Source organism: Oncorhynchus clarkii, chromosome 16 (assembly GCF_045791955.1).
Source record: "Oncorhynchus clarkii lewisi isolate Uvic-CL-2024 chromosome 16, UVic_Ocla_1.0, whole genome shotgun sequence".
NCBI classification, from domain to species: Eukaryota; Metazoa; Chordata; class Actinopteri; order Salmoniformes; family Salmonidae; genus Oncorhynchus; species Oncorhynchus clarkii.
Genome location: NC_092162.1, coordinates 69,354,976 through 69,371,068, shown reverse-complemented (window position 1 = coordinate 69,371,068; position 16,093 = coordinate 69,354,976). Strand labels below are relative to the sequence as shown.

Below are 16,093 nucleotides of genomic sequence, written 5' to 3'. Positions count from 1 at the left end.
TTACCTGTTCAGGAGTCTTATGGCTTGTGGGGTAAAAACTGTTGAGAAGCCTTTTTGTCCTAGACTTGGCTTTGACAAGAATAAAAGCCAAAACATAATTATTCAACTGTGTATGTTCCCAACTGTGTATGTTATCCTCGTCAGTGGAGGCTGGTGACGGGAGGACAGCTCGTAATAATGGCTGGAACAGAGCGAATGCAACGGCATCGAACTCATGGAAACCATGTGTTTGATGTATTTTGATATAATGTCACTTATTTCCACTCCAGTCATTACCACGAGCCCCCGTCCCTCCCTAATTAAGGTTCCACCTGTGATCCTTGTACATGTCAAAACGGAACAAAAAATATTGGGATACATTTGTAGATTACTACATTTTGGAAACCCCCTGAACAATAACATAATGCTCACTCCCATAGGGAGGGGTAATGACTGGGAGAGAGAGAGAGAGAGAGACAGAGAGAGAGAGACACAGAGAGAGAGAGAGAGAGAGAGAGAGAGAGAGAGAGAGAGAGAGAGAGAGAGAGAGAGAGAGAGAGAAAGGGGGTGGAGGTTAAGAGGGTGACTAAGACTGAGAGCATAAATACTGAACCCAAAGCACAAAGCACCAAAGGAGAACATCCTATCCACTAAACTTCAAGGAACAGTGATCCACTGCAAGCTTTGTTACTGTCACTGAGAGTCTCTTCATTGGCTGTCTGGCACATCACACATCTTCTCTATTACTTTAGGCAACTTTCATCTTACTTTGGTCTCACCATGAGATCTCACCATAGGGTTCTGGTTTTCCTAGTGTTGGCAATGTGCACGGTAGGTGGATGGTGCTTCCCCCTGGAGAAAACCGTGTCTGTCACCTTCCCTGGAGATGTCCTCAAGAACATGACGGATATGGAGCTGGCAGAAGTGAGTAGCAGATGCATAGAGACGCATGAAATATTCTAGCTTTTTAAATCTATAAATAGATTTAATTTGTCCTGTGTGGAGGATTGCTAAAATTACATTTGGCGAATTGTCCATCGTGTCTCAATGTCATGACATAATATAAACCTAAAGTCAATCAATCTAAATGGAGTAATTTCTAATTATATGCAATAATCTCAATAGTTGCGATCTCATTATTTGCAATGATCGAATTATCTATTAAATCTCATTGCATTCATTATTTCCTACCTTCAGAGCTACCTGAAGAGGTTTGGCTACATGAATGTTCAGCACCGCAGTGGTTTCCAGTCTATGGTGTCCACCTCCAAGGCTCTGATGAGAATGCAGAGGCAGATGGGGTTGGAGGAGACAGGGACGCTGGACAAGTCTACGGTAGCAGCAATGAAGGCACCTCGCTGTGGGGTCCCTGATATACGCTCCTACCAGACCTTTGACGGGGACCTGAAATGGGATCATCATGATGTTACATACAGGTACTGTGAAGGGGATTATGTGGGACTGGTTTAGGGTTCTAAGCATTAGGGTTGAGGCTAATCTCATCCACCCAGTCGGTAGCAATTGAGCGTGTGGACGAGGTTAGGTTTACAAGTATAGTGTGTGGAGAAGTTAAAGCCAGGTGTGCACAGTGTAACAATGGCCTGGAAATACTACATGATTTATAGCAAACAGAGCAAGTAGCTAAACATGTGGCCGTTCAAGCCTCAGTGGCCTTCACAGAGGTGATTTGCTTTTCTCTCTAGGATCCTGAACTACTCTCCAGACATGGAGGCCTCTCTGATAGATGACGCCTTCGCCAGAGCCTTCAAGGTGTGGAGTGATGTCACCCCTCTCACCTTCACGCGACTCTTCGACGGCACCGCAGACATCATGGTGTCATTTGGAAAAGCAGGTAAGAAGGGCTGCAGTAACTGTACGCAGCCTGAGATCCGAACGGACGCGCTGTTTTTCACCCATCGTTTCACTTCAGTGAAACGGCGCATGTCAGTTTTGGATTTCAAGGCTATGCAATATGTGTCATACAATCTCTGAAAGCATCAATTAAACCGCCTCGGCCTCCCAGAACGTTTACATTTTTAATACGTATCTCTAAGTTGAAGAATACACATCCAAATGAATCTTTATTGAAGAAACATGAAAGGAAGGAACTGAACTGACCAAATTGAAGTACGATTAACCCTAACCCTGCATGAAATGAATGGCATTAATTCCTTGCCTTGTTATTTTCCAGATCATGGAGACGGCTACCCCTTCGATGGTAAGGACGGCCTTCTGGCCCACGCCTTCCCCCCTGGTGAGGGCATACAGGGAGACGCCCACTTTGACGACGACGAAAACTGGACCCTCGGCAAAGGAGCAGGTCAGCATGGAGGTGTATAGTCAATCCTGGCTGTTTCAGTCAGTCAGTACTTTATGGTGCTAGGTCACCCCGTAGTGCCCATTTTAAGCGTCTTATTGACTGAGATTGAACTGAACTATGTGCCTCTGCCAAAATCTCCACGTCATCTGTAGGATTGAAATCTTGAGCTCCAGTGAACCATCTTATTATATGTATTTAATCATGTTTGACATAGCTATTGTTCACAATTACTCCCAATAAAAACATAACTTTTTTTGTTCCAGCTGTGAAGACTAGCTTTGGCAATGCAGAGGGTGCTCTGTGCCACTTCCCTTTTTCCTTCGAGGGCAAAGAGTACTCCACCTGCACCACAGAGGGGCGCTCTGACAACCTGCCCTGGTGTGCCACCACAGCCGACTACGGCAGAGACAAGAAATTTGGCTTCTGTCCAAGTGAACGTAAGATTGACAGTTAATACTTGAGAGGAATGATTGGTCAGACAGTATTTTAGACCGAGTTTTCTTTGACATGCCTCTAATCATATGCCCCTCTCTCTCTCTACCTCTTTCTCTCCCTCTTTCTCTCTCTCGCTCCATCTCTCTCTCTCTCTCCCTCTCTCTCTCTACCTCTTTCTCTCCCTCTCTCTCTCTCTCTCTCGCTCCATCTCTCTACCTCTTTCTCTCCCTCTTTCTCTCTCTCGCTCCATCTCTCTCTCTCTCTCTCTCTCTCCCTCTTTCTCTCCCTCTTTCTCTCTCTCGCTCCCTCTCTCCTTTTCTCACACACAGTTCTGTACACATTCGACGGAAACAGCAATGGCAAAGAATGTGTGTTCCCCTTCGTGTTCCTGGGGGAGACATATGAAGGTTGCACGACAGAGGGTCGCAGTGATGGATACCGCTGGTGTTCCACCACAGACAACTTTGACAAGGATAAGAAGTATGGCTTCTGTCCCAACAGAGGTGAGGGAGTATCACTGTCACCACTACCAGACCTGGGTTCAAATAGTATTATTTTTCTTTCAAATACTTTGAATGTTTTATTGATCCTGTCTGGAGAGTCAGATGGGCGGGGTTTGCATTTTTGGGACTATTCCAATGTTTCCATTGCTTCAGGAAACCACAATCAAGTACAGCTAGAGTGACACATGTTCCCTAATAGTGTTGTGTCTGTGTTATGACAGATACGGCTGTGATTGGTGGAAACTCTGAGGGAGAGCCGTGCCAGTTCCCCTTTGTCTTCCTGGGGAAGAAGTATGACTCATGCACCAGCGAGGGACGGGGAGACGGCAGGCTGTGGTGCGCTACCACCGGCGACTTTGACGCAGACACGAAATGGGGCTTCTGCCCAGATAGGGGTGAGTAAGTGCACCTACCATGCTGACTCAAACTGCTGGCTGACAGTCAGAGACAACGTCAGGGCACCTACCATGCTGACTCAAACTGCTGGCTGACAGTCAGAGACAACGTCAGGGCACCTACCATGCTGACTCAAACTGCTGGCTGACAGTCAGAGGCAACGTCAGGGCACCTACCATGCTGACTCAAACTGCTGGCTGACAGTCAGAGACAACGTCAGGGCACCTACCATGCTGACTCAAACTGCTGGCTCAGATCATTTACTTTGAAATTGCCCTTTCAAGCACGATTCTAGGTATATACATAACCAGGCTAGTGCAGTGTAGCTCATCTTGGTTCAATAGTGTGGAAAATGTATATTACTGTAGGTGCACTAGCCTGGTCCCAGATCTGTTGTCTCCTTCTATAGCCTGGTCCCAGATCTGTTGTCCCATTCTATAGCCTGGTCTCAGATCTGTTGTCTCGTTCTATAGCCTGGTCTCAGATCTGTTGTCTCGTTCTATAGCCTGGTCCTAGATCTGTTGTCTCCTTTTATAGCCTGTCCCCAGATCTGATGTCTCTGTCTATAGCCTGGTCCCATATCTGTTGTCTCCTTCTATAGCCTGGTCCCAGATCTGTTGTCTCCTTCTATACCCTGGTCCCAGATCTGTTGTCTCCTTCTATAGCCTGGTCCCAGATCTGTTGTCTCCTTCTATAGCCTAATCCCAGATCTGTTTGTGCTCGAGCCAACTCCATTACTGTAATTTTACAGCCAAATGTGACAATGATTGATGGGTAGTTGGCATGATAGCAGACTGACACTCAGGTCATAGGTGCACACCACAACTGACTTAATGATGTGTTTCTACTCACCCTCTCCTCTCTCAGGCTACAGTCTGTTCCTGGTTGCGGCTCACGAGTTCGGTCATGCCCTGGGTCTGGACCACTCCAACATCAGAGACGCCCTCATGTATCCCATGTACAGCTACGTGGAAGACTTCTCCCTGCATGAAGATGATGTTGAGGGCATTCAGTATCTCTATGGTATGATATTATCACAATATGACATGATTACACAATATCCCTAGTCTGGTCCTAGATCTGTTTGCGCTTTCTTGACTGACAACTACCATAGGAGTTGGCGAAACAAACAGACCTTGCACCAGGCTGCAATATCATGTGATCCCACAGAATTCACAACATACATACAACTCAGTATTTCCCCCTATCACAACAGAGATCCGTTGGTAATGGAACAACAATGACAATAGTGTTATTCATTTAATTCATTGCATTCCTTCCCACTATCTTCCCACCCAGGATCCAAGACAGGCCCTGACCCCACACCCCCTGGGCCCACCATCCCTACACCTGGTCCCAGCGACGAGCCTGAGCCCAACACCCCCACTACCACCACTACCAGCCCCACCACTACACACCCTGTGGACCCATCCCAGGACGCCTGCCAGATCAACAAGTTCGACGCCATCACAGAGATCGATGGAGACCTGCACTTCTTCAAGGATGGGTGAGCAACCTTTTAAAAAAGAAGGTTGCTTTGCGGTCCGACAGTAGAACCTTTTTGAGGGCTTTGATGTTAAATGGGTGTTATGCCCCTCACAACAAGAGTTGTGAGATAAGGGAGAGATAACTGTAGAGAGATACAGGACAGAGTTATGGGCTAAGGGAGAGATAACTTGGAGAGAGATACAGGATAGAGTTATGGGCTAAGGGAGAGATAACTTGGAGAGAGATACAGGATAGAGTTATGGGCTAAGGGAGAGAAAACTTGGAGAGAGATACAGGACAGAGTTATGGGCTAAGGGAGAGATAACTTGGAGAGAGACACAGGATAGAGTTATGGGCTAAGGGAGAGACAACTTGGAGAGAGATACAGGATAGAGTTATGGGCTAAGGGAGAGATAACCTGAGAGAAAAACAGGATATACAATGTATGAGTACAGGACAGAATGTAAATAAACAAGCCAAGGATTCACATATTCCTTACACTGGATTACACTACTAAGAACAGCTACACCACAAGGACCATAAGCGCTCATGAACACTTTTTGAATCATTATAGCACAATTTCTTATGAAATTGTAGCCCATTATCTTACAATGTAAAAAAAATAATTATACATTTTTTGCTAAATTCATAATTGTGATGTATTTTTGCTGATTCAACAGGCAATATTGGAGGTTGTCAAGCAAGACTGAGGGTGGACTGAAGGGTCCGTTCTCCATGTCTGAGAGGTGGCCAGCTCTGCCGGCCGTCATTGACACGGCCTTTGAGGACCTTGCGACAAAGAAAATCTACTTCTTCTCAGGTAAACAGAATTCTGATTTTTACACACACACACACACACACACACACACACACACACACACACACACACACACACACACACACACACACACACACACACACACACACACACACAAACACACAGACTCTAAGCTTTGTCTCTGTTATCCCACAGGCACCAGGTTCTGGGTGTATACAGGACAGAGTCTCCTGGGACCCCGCAGCATTGACAAACTGGGTCTGCCCTCTACTGTAGAGAAGGTGGAGGGAGCACTGCAGAGAGGGAAAGGCAAGGTGCTGCTCTTCAGTGGAGAGAACTACTGGAGGTGAGTCAAGTTTCAATGTCCCGTATACAAGTACAGTGAAACACCTTTCTTGCACGCTCTAAAACACAAACAAATGCAGTAATCAATATCAATGTGGTACTAAAAACGAACACAAGGTAGAACAAAAACACATGAGAAATAAAAGCCTGAGTTTAGGAAGTAGGGGGTGTTGAGATAAGGTTGTGGGTTCAAGTTCTGAAGGGATCATCATCGCATCCACATACTAGAAACGCATGCACTCACTGTATTGTAAATTGCTTTGGATAAAAATGACTGCTAAGCAGCAGAATATTGTTATAAGCTATATTATCGTAACCTAGAGAATGCTGACCTAAAAAGTAACTAGAAGATGAAGAGGATCAGAAGAGCTCAAGGATCAAGGTTCAACTTATAACTATTTTCTGTATCTGTAGGTCTATGTTTTGTAATAACCAAACCAAATGTATCTGATCCTTACAGGCTGGATGTGAAGGGCCAGAATATCGACAAGGGATATCCCCGCTTCACAGACATCGTCTTCGGGGGTGTTCCCAATGATGCTCATGATGTCTTCCACTTCAAGGGTAAATATTAAATTATTAATTTACTCTTGTGTGTAGACCTTTAAAAAGGGCCTTATTTTATTCTACACGAAGCAAAAAATATTACAGCAAACTGTCAGTTTAGTATGTACTTTCTTATCAAAGTTAGACAAATTACAATCATGTAGTAACTCACAATCATGTTATAACTCACAATCATGTTTAACTCCTCATAACCTATTGTGATTGTTCCTACTCTAGGCCACATCTACTTCTGTCGGGATCGTTTCTACTGGCGAATGAACTCTAGGAGACAGGTAGACCGTGTGGGATACGTGAAGTACGACATCCTGAAGTGTACCGACTCCTCCAACTTCCGCTACTGAGCTACTTTACCCATAGAAATTGACATACTAGAATGAGTATCCCCATTCAAGTCAGTATTTCGTGACGGTCTAAGGGGCCATCTTGGTTCTAGTATGAATATAAAAACGGGTGCCGTTTGTAAAGTTGAAACGACGCCCCACTTTGTGTGCTTTTTAAGACGGTGAAATATTGCCCCCCCGTCCAGTTGATTCAGGTCAAACCAAATGATACACATGTACGGGCAATTTCCTTCTAACTGTGTGAGTAAATGGATGTATTGTCCTCTAGTGTAGGGTCTAGAGACAGATAACCACTGCCCTGAAATAATAACGATTTCAGCACCAGCAGATCCGATTCACAATCTGTTGGTGCTTAAGCCTATCTGCCTGGCGCAGATATTCTTTGATGAGCCATGAATTTGTATGTATTATTACCCTCTAGTTTTATTTTTGTGTTCAACAATGCAATGTTGGTTTATTTGGTGTTGTTTTATATTTCTGAACTGGCCCAAAAAGCCATGTATTTTTGCACTGGATGTCACGCAATGGTGTCTCCATCACGTTTAAGTTATTTCGTAAGTAAATCAATGTTTTGTATTAGAACTGGAAATTCAATAAACAAATAGCATTTCATTATTAGTTGTTGTCATTTTAACTATATAGCTAACTAATCATATTGTGCAGCGGTCACCAAGCCTCTTCCTCTCTGCTGTCAACACAATGAGGTTCCGCATAATAGTTGGGAGCTATGCCTGTTTTTTTTTTTTTGTTGAATGTCCACACAGTTGACAGAGCCAAACATCCAGCGTTATTAAGGTGCCACTGCCACATTATAAGAAATCTAAGTAAATAGATACATTGTAACATCTAACCATGGTTATACAATCATCAAGATGCTATTTTACATTGTAAGGAGCTCGATATTACACTTGAAAATTAACTGCGCTGCTCGTAGTCAAATTCTGTAATACGTATACCTCTGGAAACAATAATCCTATACTTTACCAAACATCTAAATATACTCTTCATTCTCTTTATTGAATATAATCGTTTAATACGATTAATTGGGGAGGAAAGCTGCCCTTAACATAATAAAAATGCAAGGAGCACCTTCTAAAGCGGCTTCCACTTTAGCAAAACAGAGAAATAAGATCCGTTTTTTGTCGAACAGGAAGCGAGGAGATACTGATGGCGCCCGACTAGAATGGAGTAGCAATTATCGCGTACAACTTCTTATACTGTTTGTCGTGTCTACTAAGTCATACACGAATTCAACTCGCAATACACGGTAAGTGAAAAAATATCCCACAGGATCTCGTGTTTATATAGATCAATTAAATACATTTTCTTCAGGAACGAGCGTTGGACAATCTGTTTTTGCTGAGGCCCTTGAGGCCCCACGCTTTGGTAGGTACTATAATGCCTGAATGCAAAACCAAGGCTGGTCGGGAAAATGTCGGAGCAGGCAAGAGGGAGGGCAGCTAGGCTTGTTTAAATCATAAAGAGTGGGGTCGTTATTAGCTACACGCTCGACTCCAGTTGTGTTTAGCTATAGCCGTCCAAAAATAAAAACGATAATAATGGCTATATTTGACCTGTTATGCCACCCGACCTTGTTGCATGTGTTGTGCAACCTCGTGTCAGCAGTATTATTTTATCAGGATCTGACTGGCTTAACGAATAACTAACGTTAGCTGGCTAACTAACCTTGCTGTCTTCCTAGCAAAGCTACTATTATTAGCTAGTTTAGCTACTTGCTAGTAAACTTGGCTTTCACTTTAGCTATCTAAGCACAAAGAAGAAGAAACCACGTCCAATGTGGTTAAGTTATAGTTAGCCATGTAGCTAGCTAACTAGCTAGATAGCTACTGTATGTTCATCAGTGGTATTGTTTACCTTCACACTCAAAGACCCACAGAAAGGAGTCCGTTCAACAAAGCACCCTCACGAATGCTACTCTAGAGAAACACCTCTAAACTGATATGCAATAAACTGCCATTTCTTTTTTTAAGGCCATTTCACACAATCAATATCCAATTAAAAGTACACTCCCTGTGAAAGAATAGGCTAATGCCAGAAGATGGATGGATATTCGAATGATAGTTGAAAACTGGTATAGATCAATATAGATATCTCTAGTGTAGTGTGTGACCATGACTGTCCTAAGCATGGAAATGGGTCAGATGCCCCGAGAGTTACAGCATTATATTGACAATTTATTTTATTTAACTAGGCAAGTCAGTTAAGAACAAATTCTTATTTTCAATGATGGCCTAGGAACAGTGGGTTAACTGCCTGTTCAGGGGTAGAACGACAGATTTGTACCTTGTCAGCTCAGGGATTTGAACTTTCAACCTTTCGGCTGCTAGTCCAACACGCTAACCACTAGGCTACCCTGCCGCCCCTCAACACCTGCCAAGGTTGTGGGTTTGATTCCCTCACACACTGAACATGTCACCCAGTCTCTTTGGATACTGAAGTTCCCTCTGGGGAAAATGAACATTCTATTCTAAAAGCTCTGTTATGGACCATATTATTTTCTATGCTAGATGGAAGGGGAGATAGAGGTGGAGAGCAGCAGTGATGTGGGTCCGTCGGGGTCCGGAATGGAGGAGCCGTCGGAGAGCGGTATGGGCATGGAGTCCTCAGAGGCCATGTCGGCAGACAGCAGTGATGCAGCATCCCACCATCACAGCCAGCACCACCACCGCATTGCCCCAGAGTCAGACTGCCACGTGGGACAGAGCTCAGAGGGGGTCCCGGTATTAACAAAACAACACTATCTGAACTGTTCAGGATCATCAAACTTTAATGCTATGTAACATACAAGAGATACTTAATGGTACAGTGTAATAAAGTCAAAAGTAATACACTCAAAGCCTGTGTGTTTGTAATGATAAGCATAATACATTTTATAAAGCACTTTTTCAAGGACCCAAAGACGTCTATGTTTGATTGTCCTGGTAGGGGCTCTAGTGTTTTGGTAACACTTTTATTTTTGGACAGTTCCAAATAGATGGTTTATAGATGTTCAATAAATGTCAACAACATTTCAACACTTATCCTAACCCTTATTCTCAACCTAACCCTAACTGTAGCCATAACAAGCAGTTGCTTATCAACAGATAGTTTGTTGACAGTATGACCATCTGTAGAGCATCTATATGGGACTATCCACAGAGTGACCTTAATGTTTTAGTTAGTCTCCATGTCCATGCCTCTCACCCGTGTTACTGTTTCCAGGTGTTCCTACCAGAGACTAGTTCCAGTACGGATGTCACCCACCACAGGGCCACCGTCCACCTCCCAGACTCCTCCTCTGTGGCCCAGTCCACCAGCGTCTCCACTGTAACACAGTCCATCCTGGTGTCTGGGTCAGCCCAGGTGAGCATCTCTAATATTCAAGCACACCTTGGTTCACCCCATAGTACCCCCCCCCCCCCCCACTGACTGTACAACACTCTTTTCTACTAGCATTGATTTAGCTAATAGTTGTGTTTCTTTTAGGTTTGACTTGGATTGATTGATATATGGTTATTTTACCTACTTTAGTTGAATGTCACTGTCACTGTTTTTTTCTTAACTGACTTGCCTAGTTAAATTAAGGTTAAAAAAATACATTTTTAAAAACGTCATATCGTATATTGTATAGCAGGTGACGGTTCACTCCAGCGCGGCGGTATCTGACTCGACAGCCTCCACCTCCTCAGATCTGGGATCAGCCATAGACAAGATCATAGAGTCTACCATCGGACCCGACATCATGAATGGTGAGGGGAATGAAAACATTTTCCCCAAAGGAAATTTGATTCCTGTCAATCGTGAAAATATATAAAACATTAGACACAAACGTAACAATCAATGTCAGTACCAACACACTCCATTTGGGTAATGTAATATGTCCATCACAGTCAATATCTATGTATCCTTGTTCTCCAGGTTGTATAGCAGTGACCAGTGCAGAGGACGGAGCTGCAGAGACCAGTGAGGGTCAGTATTTGATACTACAAGGATCAGATGATGGTGAGCTTTTCTCTCACAGGCTACAGTAACTAATTCCGCTTGTGTACAGTAGTTGCAAAAACTCTCCGCTCATTGCTAGACAATTAAAATGCTATTACTAAAGTATTATGTAACAGCACGCTAAGAAAATGTTGCTTCAAAGGTAAATACGTTTTTTTTACAGACACAATAGTGTTTTAATGTTAAGTGTTAGCGAGAATGCAGCTAATACAGCTGTTAGGGTCTAAATGTCAGAGTAAGAACTGGGCGGACTCTATGAAAGCATAAATCAAGTTTATTCACCCCAAAGGGTCGAACAGCTGAACAGACAAAAAACATATTCACACAAGCACTGATATTTAACCCTTTCTCCTATGCTGAGTCTCCTCCTTACACGTCTGAACAGCCAATGCATCTCTGTTGCTAGACAGAACCTTTCGTGATATCTGTTCTTCCTCACTTCATCTGACCTGACCTCTGCCCCAAAGTGCAACACTCCTCCCCAACTCACGGCTGATATGGTGACTGGTACCAGACTGTGTCTGTTCTCCTCCCAGAGGATCCCTGATGGCTAACAATAACATATCCTGACATAATGTAAACGTTATACATTCCCCATCTTTCCCTCAGCGAAAGGAATAAGTATATTTCATAAGTCAAGAATTCAGAAGCAAACGCAGCCAAGGCAGGTTGAACATCATGTTTGTATTCTGAATAAACTATCCCTTTAATGATGGTATAGTGTGGTTTTGGATCAAGAACACTTACAGTGCCTTGCGAAAGTATTCGGCCCCCTTGAACTTTGCGACCTTTTGCCACATTTCAGGCTTCAAACATAAAGATATAAAACTGTATTTGTTTGTGAAGAATCAACAACAAGTGGGACACAATCATGAAGTGGAACAACATTTATTGGATATTTCAAACTTTTTTAACAAATCAAAAACTGAAAAATTGGGCGTGCAAAATTATTCAGCCCCTTTACTTTCAGTGCAGCAAACTCTCTCCAGAAGTTCAGTGAGGATCTCTGAATGATCCAATGTTGACCTAAATGACTAATGATGATAAATACAATCCACCTGTGTGTAATCAAGTATCCGTATAAATGCACCTGCACTGTGATAGTCTCAGAGGTCCGTTAAAAGCGCAGAGAGCATCATGAAGAACAAGGAACACACCAGGCAGGTCCGAGATACTGTTGTGAAGAAGTTTAAAGCCGGATTTGGATACAAAAAGATTTCCCAAGCTTTTAACATCCCAAGGAGCACTGTGCAAGCGATAATATTGAAATGGAAGGAGTATCAGACCACTGCAAATCTACCAAGACCTGGCCGTCCCTCTAAACTTTCAGCTCATACAAGGAGAAGACTGATCAGAGATGCAGCCAAGAGGCCCATGATCACTCTGGATGAACTGCAGAGATCTACAGCTGAGGTGGGAGACTCTGTCCATAGGACAACAATCAGTCGTATATTGCACAAATCTGGCCTTTATGGAAGAGTGGCAAGAAGAAAGACATTTCTTAAAGATATCCATAAAAAGTGTTGTTTAAAGTTTGCCACAAGCCACCTGGGAGACACACCAAACATGTGGAAGAAGGTGCTCTGGTCAGATGAAACCAAAATTGAACTTTTTGGCAACAATGCAAAACGTTATGTTTGGCGTAAAAGCAACACAGCTCATCACACTGAACACAGCATCATGGTTTGGGCCTGCTTTTCTTCAGCAGGGACAGGGAAGATGGTTAAAATTGATGGGGAGATGGATGGAGCCAAATACAGGACCATTCTGGAAGAAAACCTGATGGAGTCTGCAAAAGACCTGAGACTGGGACGGAGATTTGTCTTCCAACAAGACAATGATCCAAAACATAAAGCAAAATCTATAATGGAATGGTTCAAAAATAAACATATCCAGGTGTTACAATGGCCAAGTCAAAGTCCAGACCTGAATCCAATCGAGAATCTGTGGAAAGAACTGAAAACTGCTGTTCACAAATGCTCTCCATCCAACCTCACTGAGCTCGAGCTGTTTTGCAAGGAGGAATGGGAAAAAATTTCAGTCTCTCGATGTGCAAAACTGATAGAGACATACCCCAAGCGACTTACAGCTGTAATCGCAGCAAAAGGTGGCGCTACAAAGTATTAACTTAAGGGGGCTGAATAATTTTGCACGCCCAATTTTTCAGTTTTTGATTTGTTAAAAAGGTTTGAAATATCCAATAAATGTCGTTCCACTTCATGATTGTGTCCCACTTGTTGTTGATTCTTCACAAAAAAAATACAGTTTTATATCTTTATGTTTGAAGCCTGAAATGTGGCAAAAGGTCGCAAAGTTCAAGGGGGCCGAATACTTTCGCAAGGCACTGTATCTGTACAAAATATCATTGGGTCATTGGTTTGACTTGATTAGGTACACCTGGAGCGATGGACATTTACAGAATGTAAAGATAGAAATGTATTGTGTAGATCAAATTAAGTTTAATTTCAAAAAGCTATATATATTAGGAAATGTTGGTAAATTAGCTTTTGTTGTTTAAAGAACTTATGAAAGATATGTTTTTTCACCATCTTATCGTGGAATGGTGTTGTTCAATGACAGACCTATATTAGTTGGAAATCTGTCGCTTGATGGTTTTATTTCAGAGACAAATAATCATGTTTTGTTGCAAAACGTTATATATCCACCTCATTCGCAGAGAAATGGGTTGATTTTACAGTCAAATGTGACAAATAACTACACTTTTAATAAAGAACTGTACAAATGATACATTTTGTGACATCAATATACACTAAGTATACAAAACATTAAGGACACCTGCTCTTTCCATGACATAGACTGACCAGGCAAATCCAAGTAAAAGCCATGATCCCTTATTGATGTCAATTGTTAAATCCACGTCAATCAGTGTAGATGAAGGGGAGGAGACAGGATAAAGAAGGATTTATAAGCCTTGAGACAATTGAGACATGGATTGTGTCTGTGTGCTATTCAGAGGGTGATTGGGCAAGAACGATTTAAGTGGCTTTGAACGGGGTATGGTAGTAGGGGCCAGGCGCACCGGTTTGTGTCAAGAACTGCAACGCTGCTGGGTTTTTCACGCTCAACGGTGTGTATCAAGAATGGTCCACCACCCAAAGAACATCCAGCCAACTTGACACAACTGTGGGAAGCATTGGAGTCAACATGGGACAGCATCTCTGTGGAACGTTTTCAACACCTTGTAGAGTCCATGCCCTGACGGATTGAGTCTGTTCTGAGTGGAAAAGAGGAGATACAACTCAATATTAGGAAGGCGTCCTTAATGTTTTGTACACTCGGTGTATATATGAGATTTTTTTTAAATAAAACATTTATCAATACAGTAATATGAGATTATTTATGTCAAGGATTTACGTTTGACATGTTAGTCATTTAGTAGATGCTCTTATCTAGAGCGACTTAGTTAGTGCATTTATCTTAAGATAGCTAGGTGAAACAACCACAATTCAAAGGTTCCATATATAAACTTATGAGAATGGTTCTTTATTGAACCTTCAAAAGGGTTCCGCTATAGTTACAAGCCGAAGAACCCCTATCTGATACTATTTAGAACCATTGTTTTGTGTGTGTACAGGACACGAACATTCCGTTTCAGCACACAATTGATATATAGCGTTTTGCAACCAAACCCCATTTTTATATCTAAAATCTATCAAATGAAGAATCTGAGAACAGTAGTATTTTGCACATACACACATGAAGGTACGCATAAGCAATTCTTTCTGATCAAAAAACATAAATGGGAAGAATGTGTGTATGTCGCGCTTTGGACAGAAGCTCTAAAGAAATGACTGTCAGATTGGAATAGTTGAGCGTCACAACTTATTTATACTTCTCTGTACAAAAATATCATTAGTTAATTGGTTTGACTTGATAATGTACACATGGGGCAATGGACATTCAAGAGAATTGACATTTACACAATGTTCAGATATACATTTATTGCGTAGATCAACTATAACTGTCAAGATGGGAGATTGTAGGTGCTCTATTCATTCTATTTCTATATCCAACATGCAGTTCCAGATACATCCCTGCAATTAGTGAAGGCAGCCAATCCAACATGCAGTTCCAGGCACAGCCCTGCCATTGGTTGAAGACAGCCATTCCAACATGCAGTTCCAGATACAGCCCTGCCATTAGGCAGCCAATCCAATAGTTTCAGAAAAGGAGTCACTTCCTGACATCTGTATTCAGATAGTTGTAGTCACCGCCGAAGTTACTATTTGTCCCCTGGAAAGATAATTACTTTCCACAAAGCAGCGTTAAAACTAGGGTTATCCAGGTTTGTACCAGACCCAGACAGAAAGTTACTTTCCACAAAGCAGAGTTAAAACTAGAGTTATCCAGGTTTGTACCAGACCCAGACAGAGAGTTACTTTCCACAAAGCAGAGTTAAAACTAGAGTTATCCAGGTCTGACCAGTGTGGTTTCTCCCTTTCCTATGGTAGCCCACACGTCGTCCTCGGCCCTGTCCAGCCATCACCGCATCACCATCGAGGCTCTGGGAGATGGTCCTACCTCCACCTGCCACGACCAGGGAGACATGCAGGGTATGAAATATACAACCTATGCCAGTGGGTTGCCATGAAAGAACATTGAAACATAGAGATTTCAAGTGAATGCTGTCCCTTTTTTTTTTTTCATCAAATGTTTTATGACATGCTAGACAACCTGGACCCTGACCAGCCAGACCAGCCCTCTGGCAGCCATTACCCAGACCATGAGGACCAGGAGAACCAGCCCCAGCACTCCCACGCATCTCAGTACATGGACTGTAGCGGTGGAGATGCAGACGGACCTGACCAGGTAAGGGGCAGACACAATTTAGGTTTTTTTTTTAGTCACGTTTGAAAACACACCTTTTAAGTCAAGGATTTAATTGTTATTTTAGAAATCGTTCTTGTTTTATCTCCTT

The 16,093-nt window shown here is 42.8% G+C and overlaps 2 protein-coding genes across 3 annotated transcripts in view; both read left to right on the top strand.

The window, feature by feature from the left end:
• Nucleotides 1-609: 609 nt before the first annotated feature.
• Nucleotides 610-7,764, top strand: LOC139368982 (matrix metalloproteinase-9-like). The gene is made up of 13 exons (XM_071108516.1): nt 610-903; nt 1,177-1,415; nt 1,683-1,831; nt 2,171-2,299; nt 2,563-2,736; nt 3,064-3,237; nt 3,459-3,632; nt 4,501-4,656; nt 4,933-5,140; nt 5,802-5,941; nt 6,095-6,245; nt 6,705-6,808; nt 7,028-7,764. Exons 1-13 carry the CDS (start codon nt 760-762, stop codon nt 7,150-7,152), a joined length of 2,067 nt encoding a protein of 688 aa, XP_070964617.1. The 5' UTR covers nt 610-759; the 3' UTR covers nt 7,153-7,764.
• Nucleotides 7,765-7,876: 112 nt separating this feature from the next.
• Nucleotides 7,877-16,093, top strand: part of LOC139368981 (zinc finger protein 335-like) — a 31,024-nt gene continuing 22,807 nt past the window's right edge. The window contains exons 1-8 of one of the 2 annotated variants that reach the window (XM_071108514.1): nt 7,877-7,947; nt 8,303-8,419; nt 9,681-9,893; nt 10,375-10,515; nt 10,787-10,901; nt 11,071-11,154; nt 15,627-15,728; nt 15,845-15,984. In XM_071108514.1, coding sequence (XP_070964615.1) covers nt 9,681-9,893; nt 10,375-10,515; nt 10,787-10,901; nt 11,071-11,154; nt 15,627-15,728; nt 15,845-15,984 — 795 coding nt within the window. In that variant the 5' untranslated portion in view covers nt 7,877-7,947; nt 8,303-8,419. Of the gene's footprint in view, nt 7,948-8,302; nt 8,420-9,128; nt 9,245-9,680; nt 9,894-10,374; nt 10,516-10,786; nt 10,902-11,070; nt 11,155-15,626; nt 15,729-15,844; nt 15,985-16,093 lie in introns of those variants that run through there. The other variant, XM_071108515.1, reaches the window with a different exon arrangement.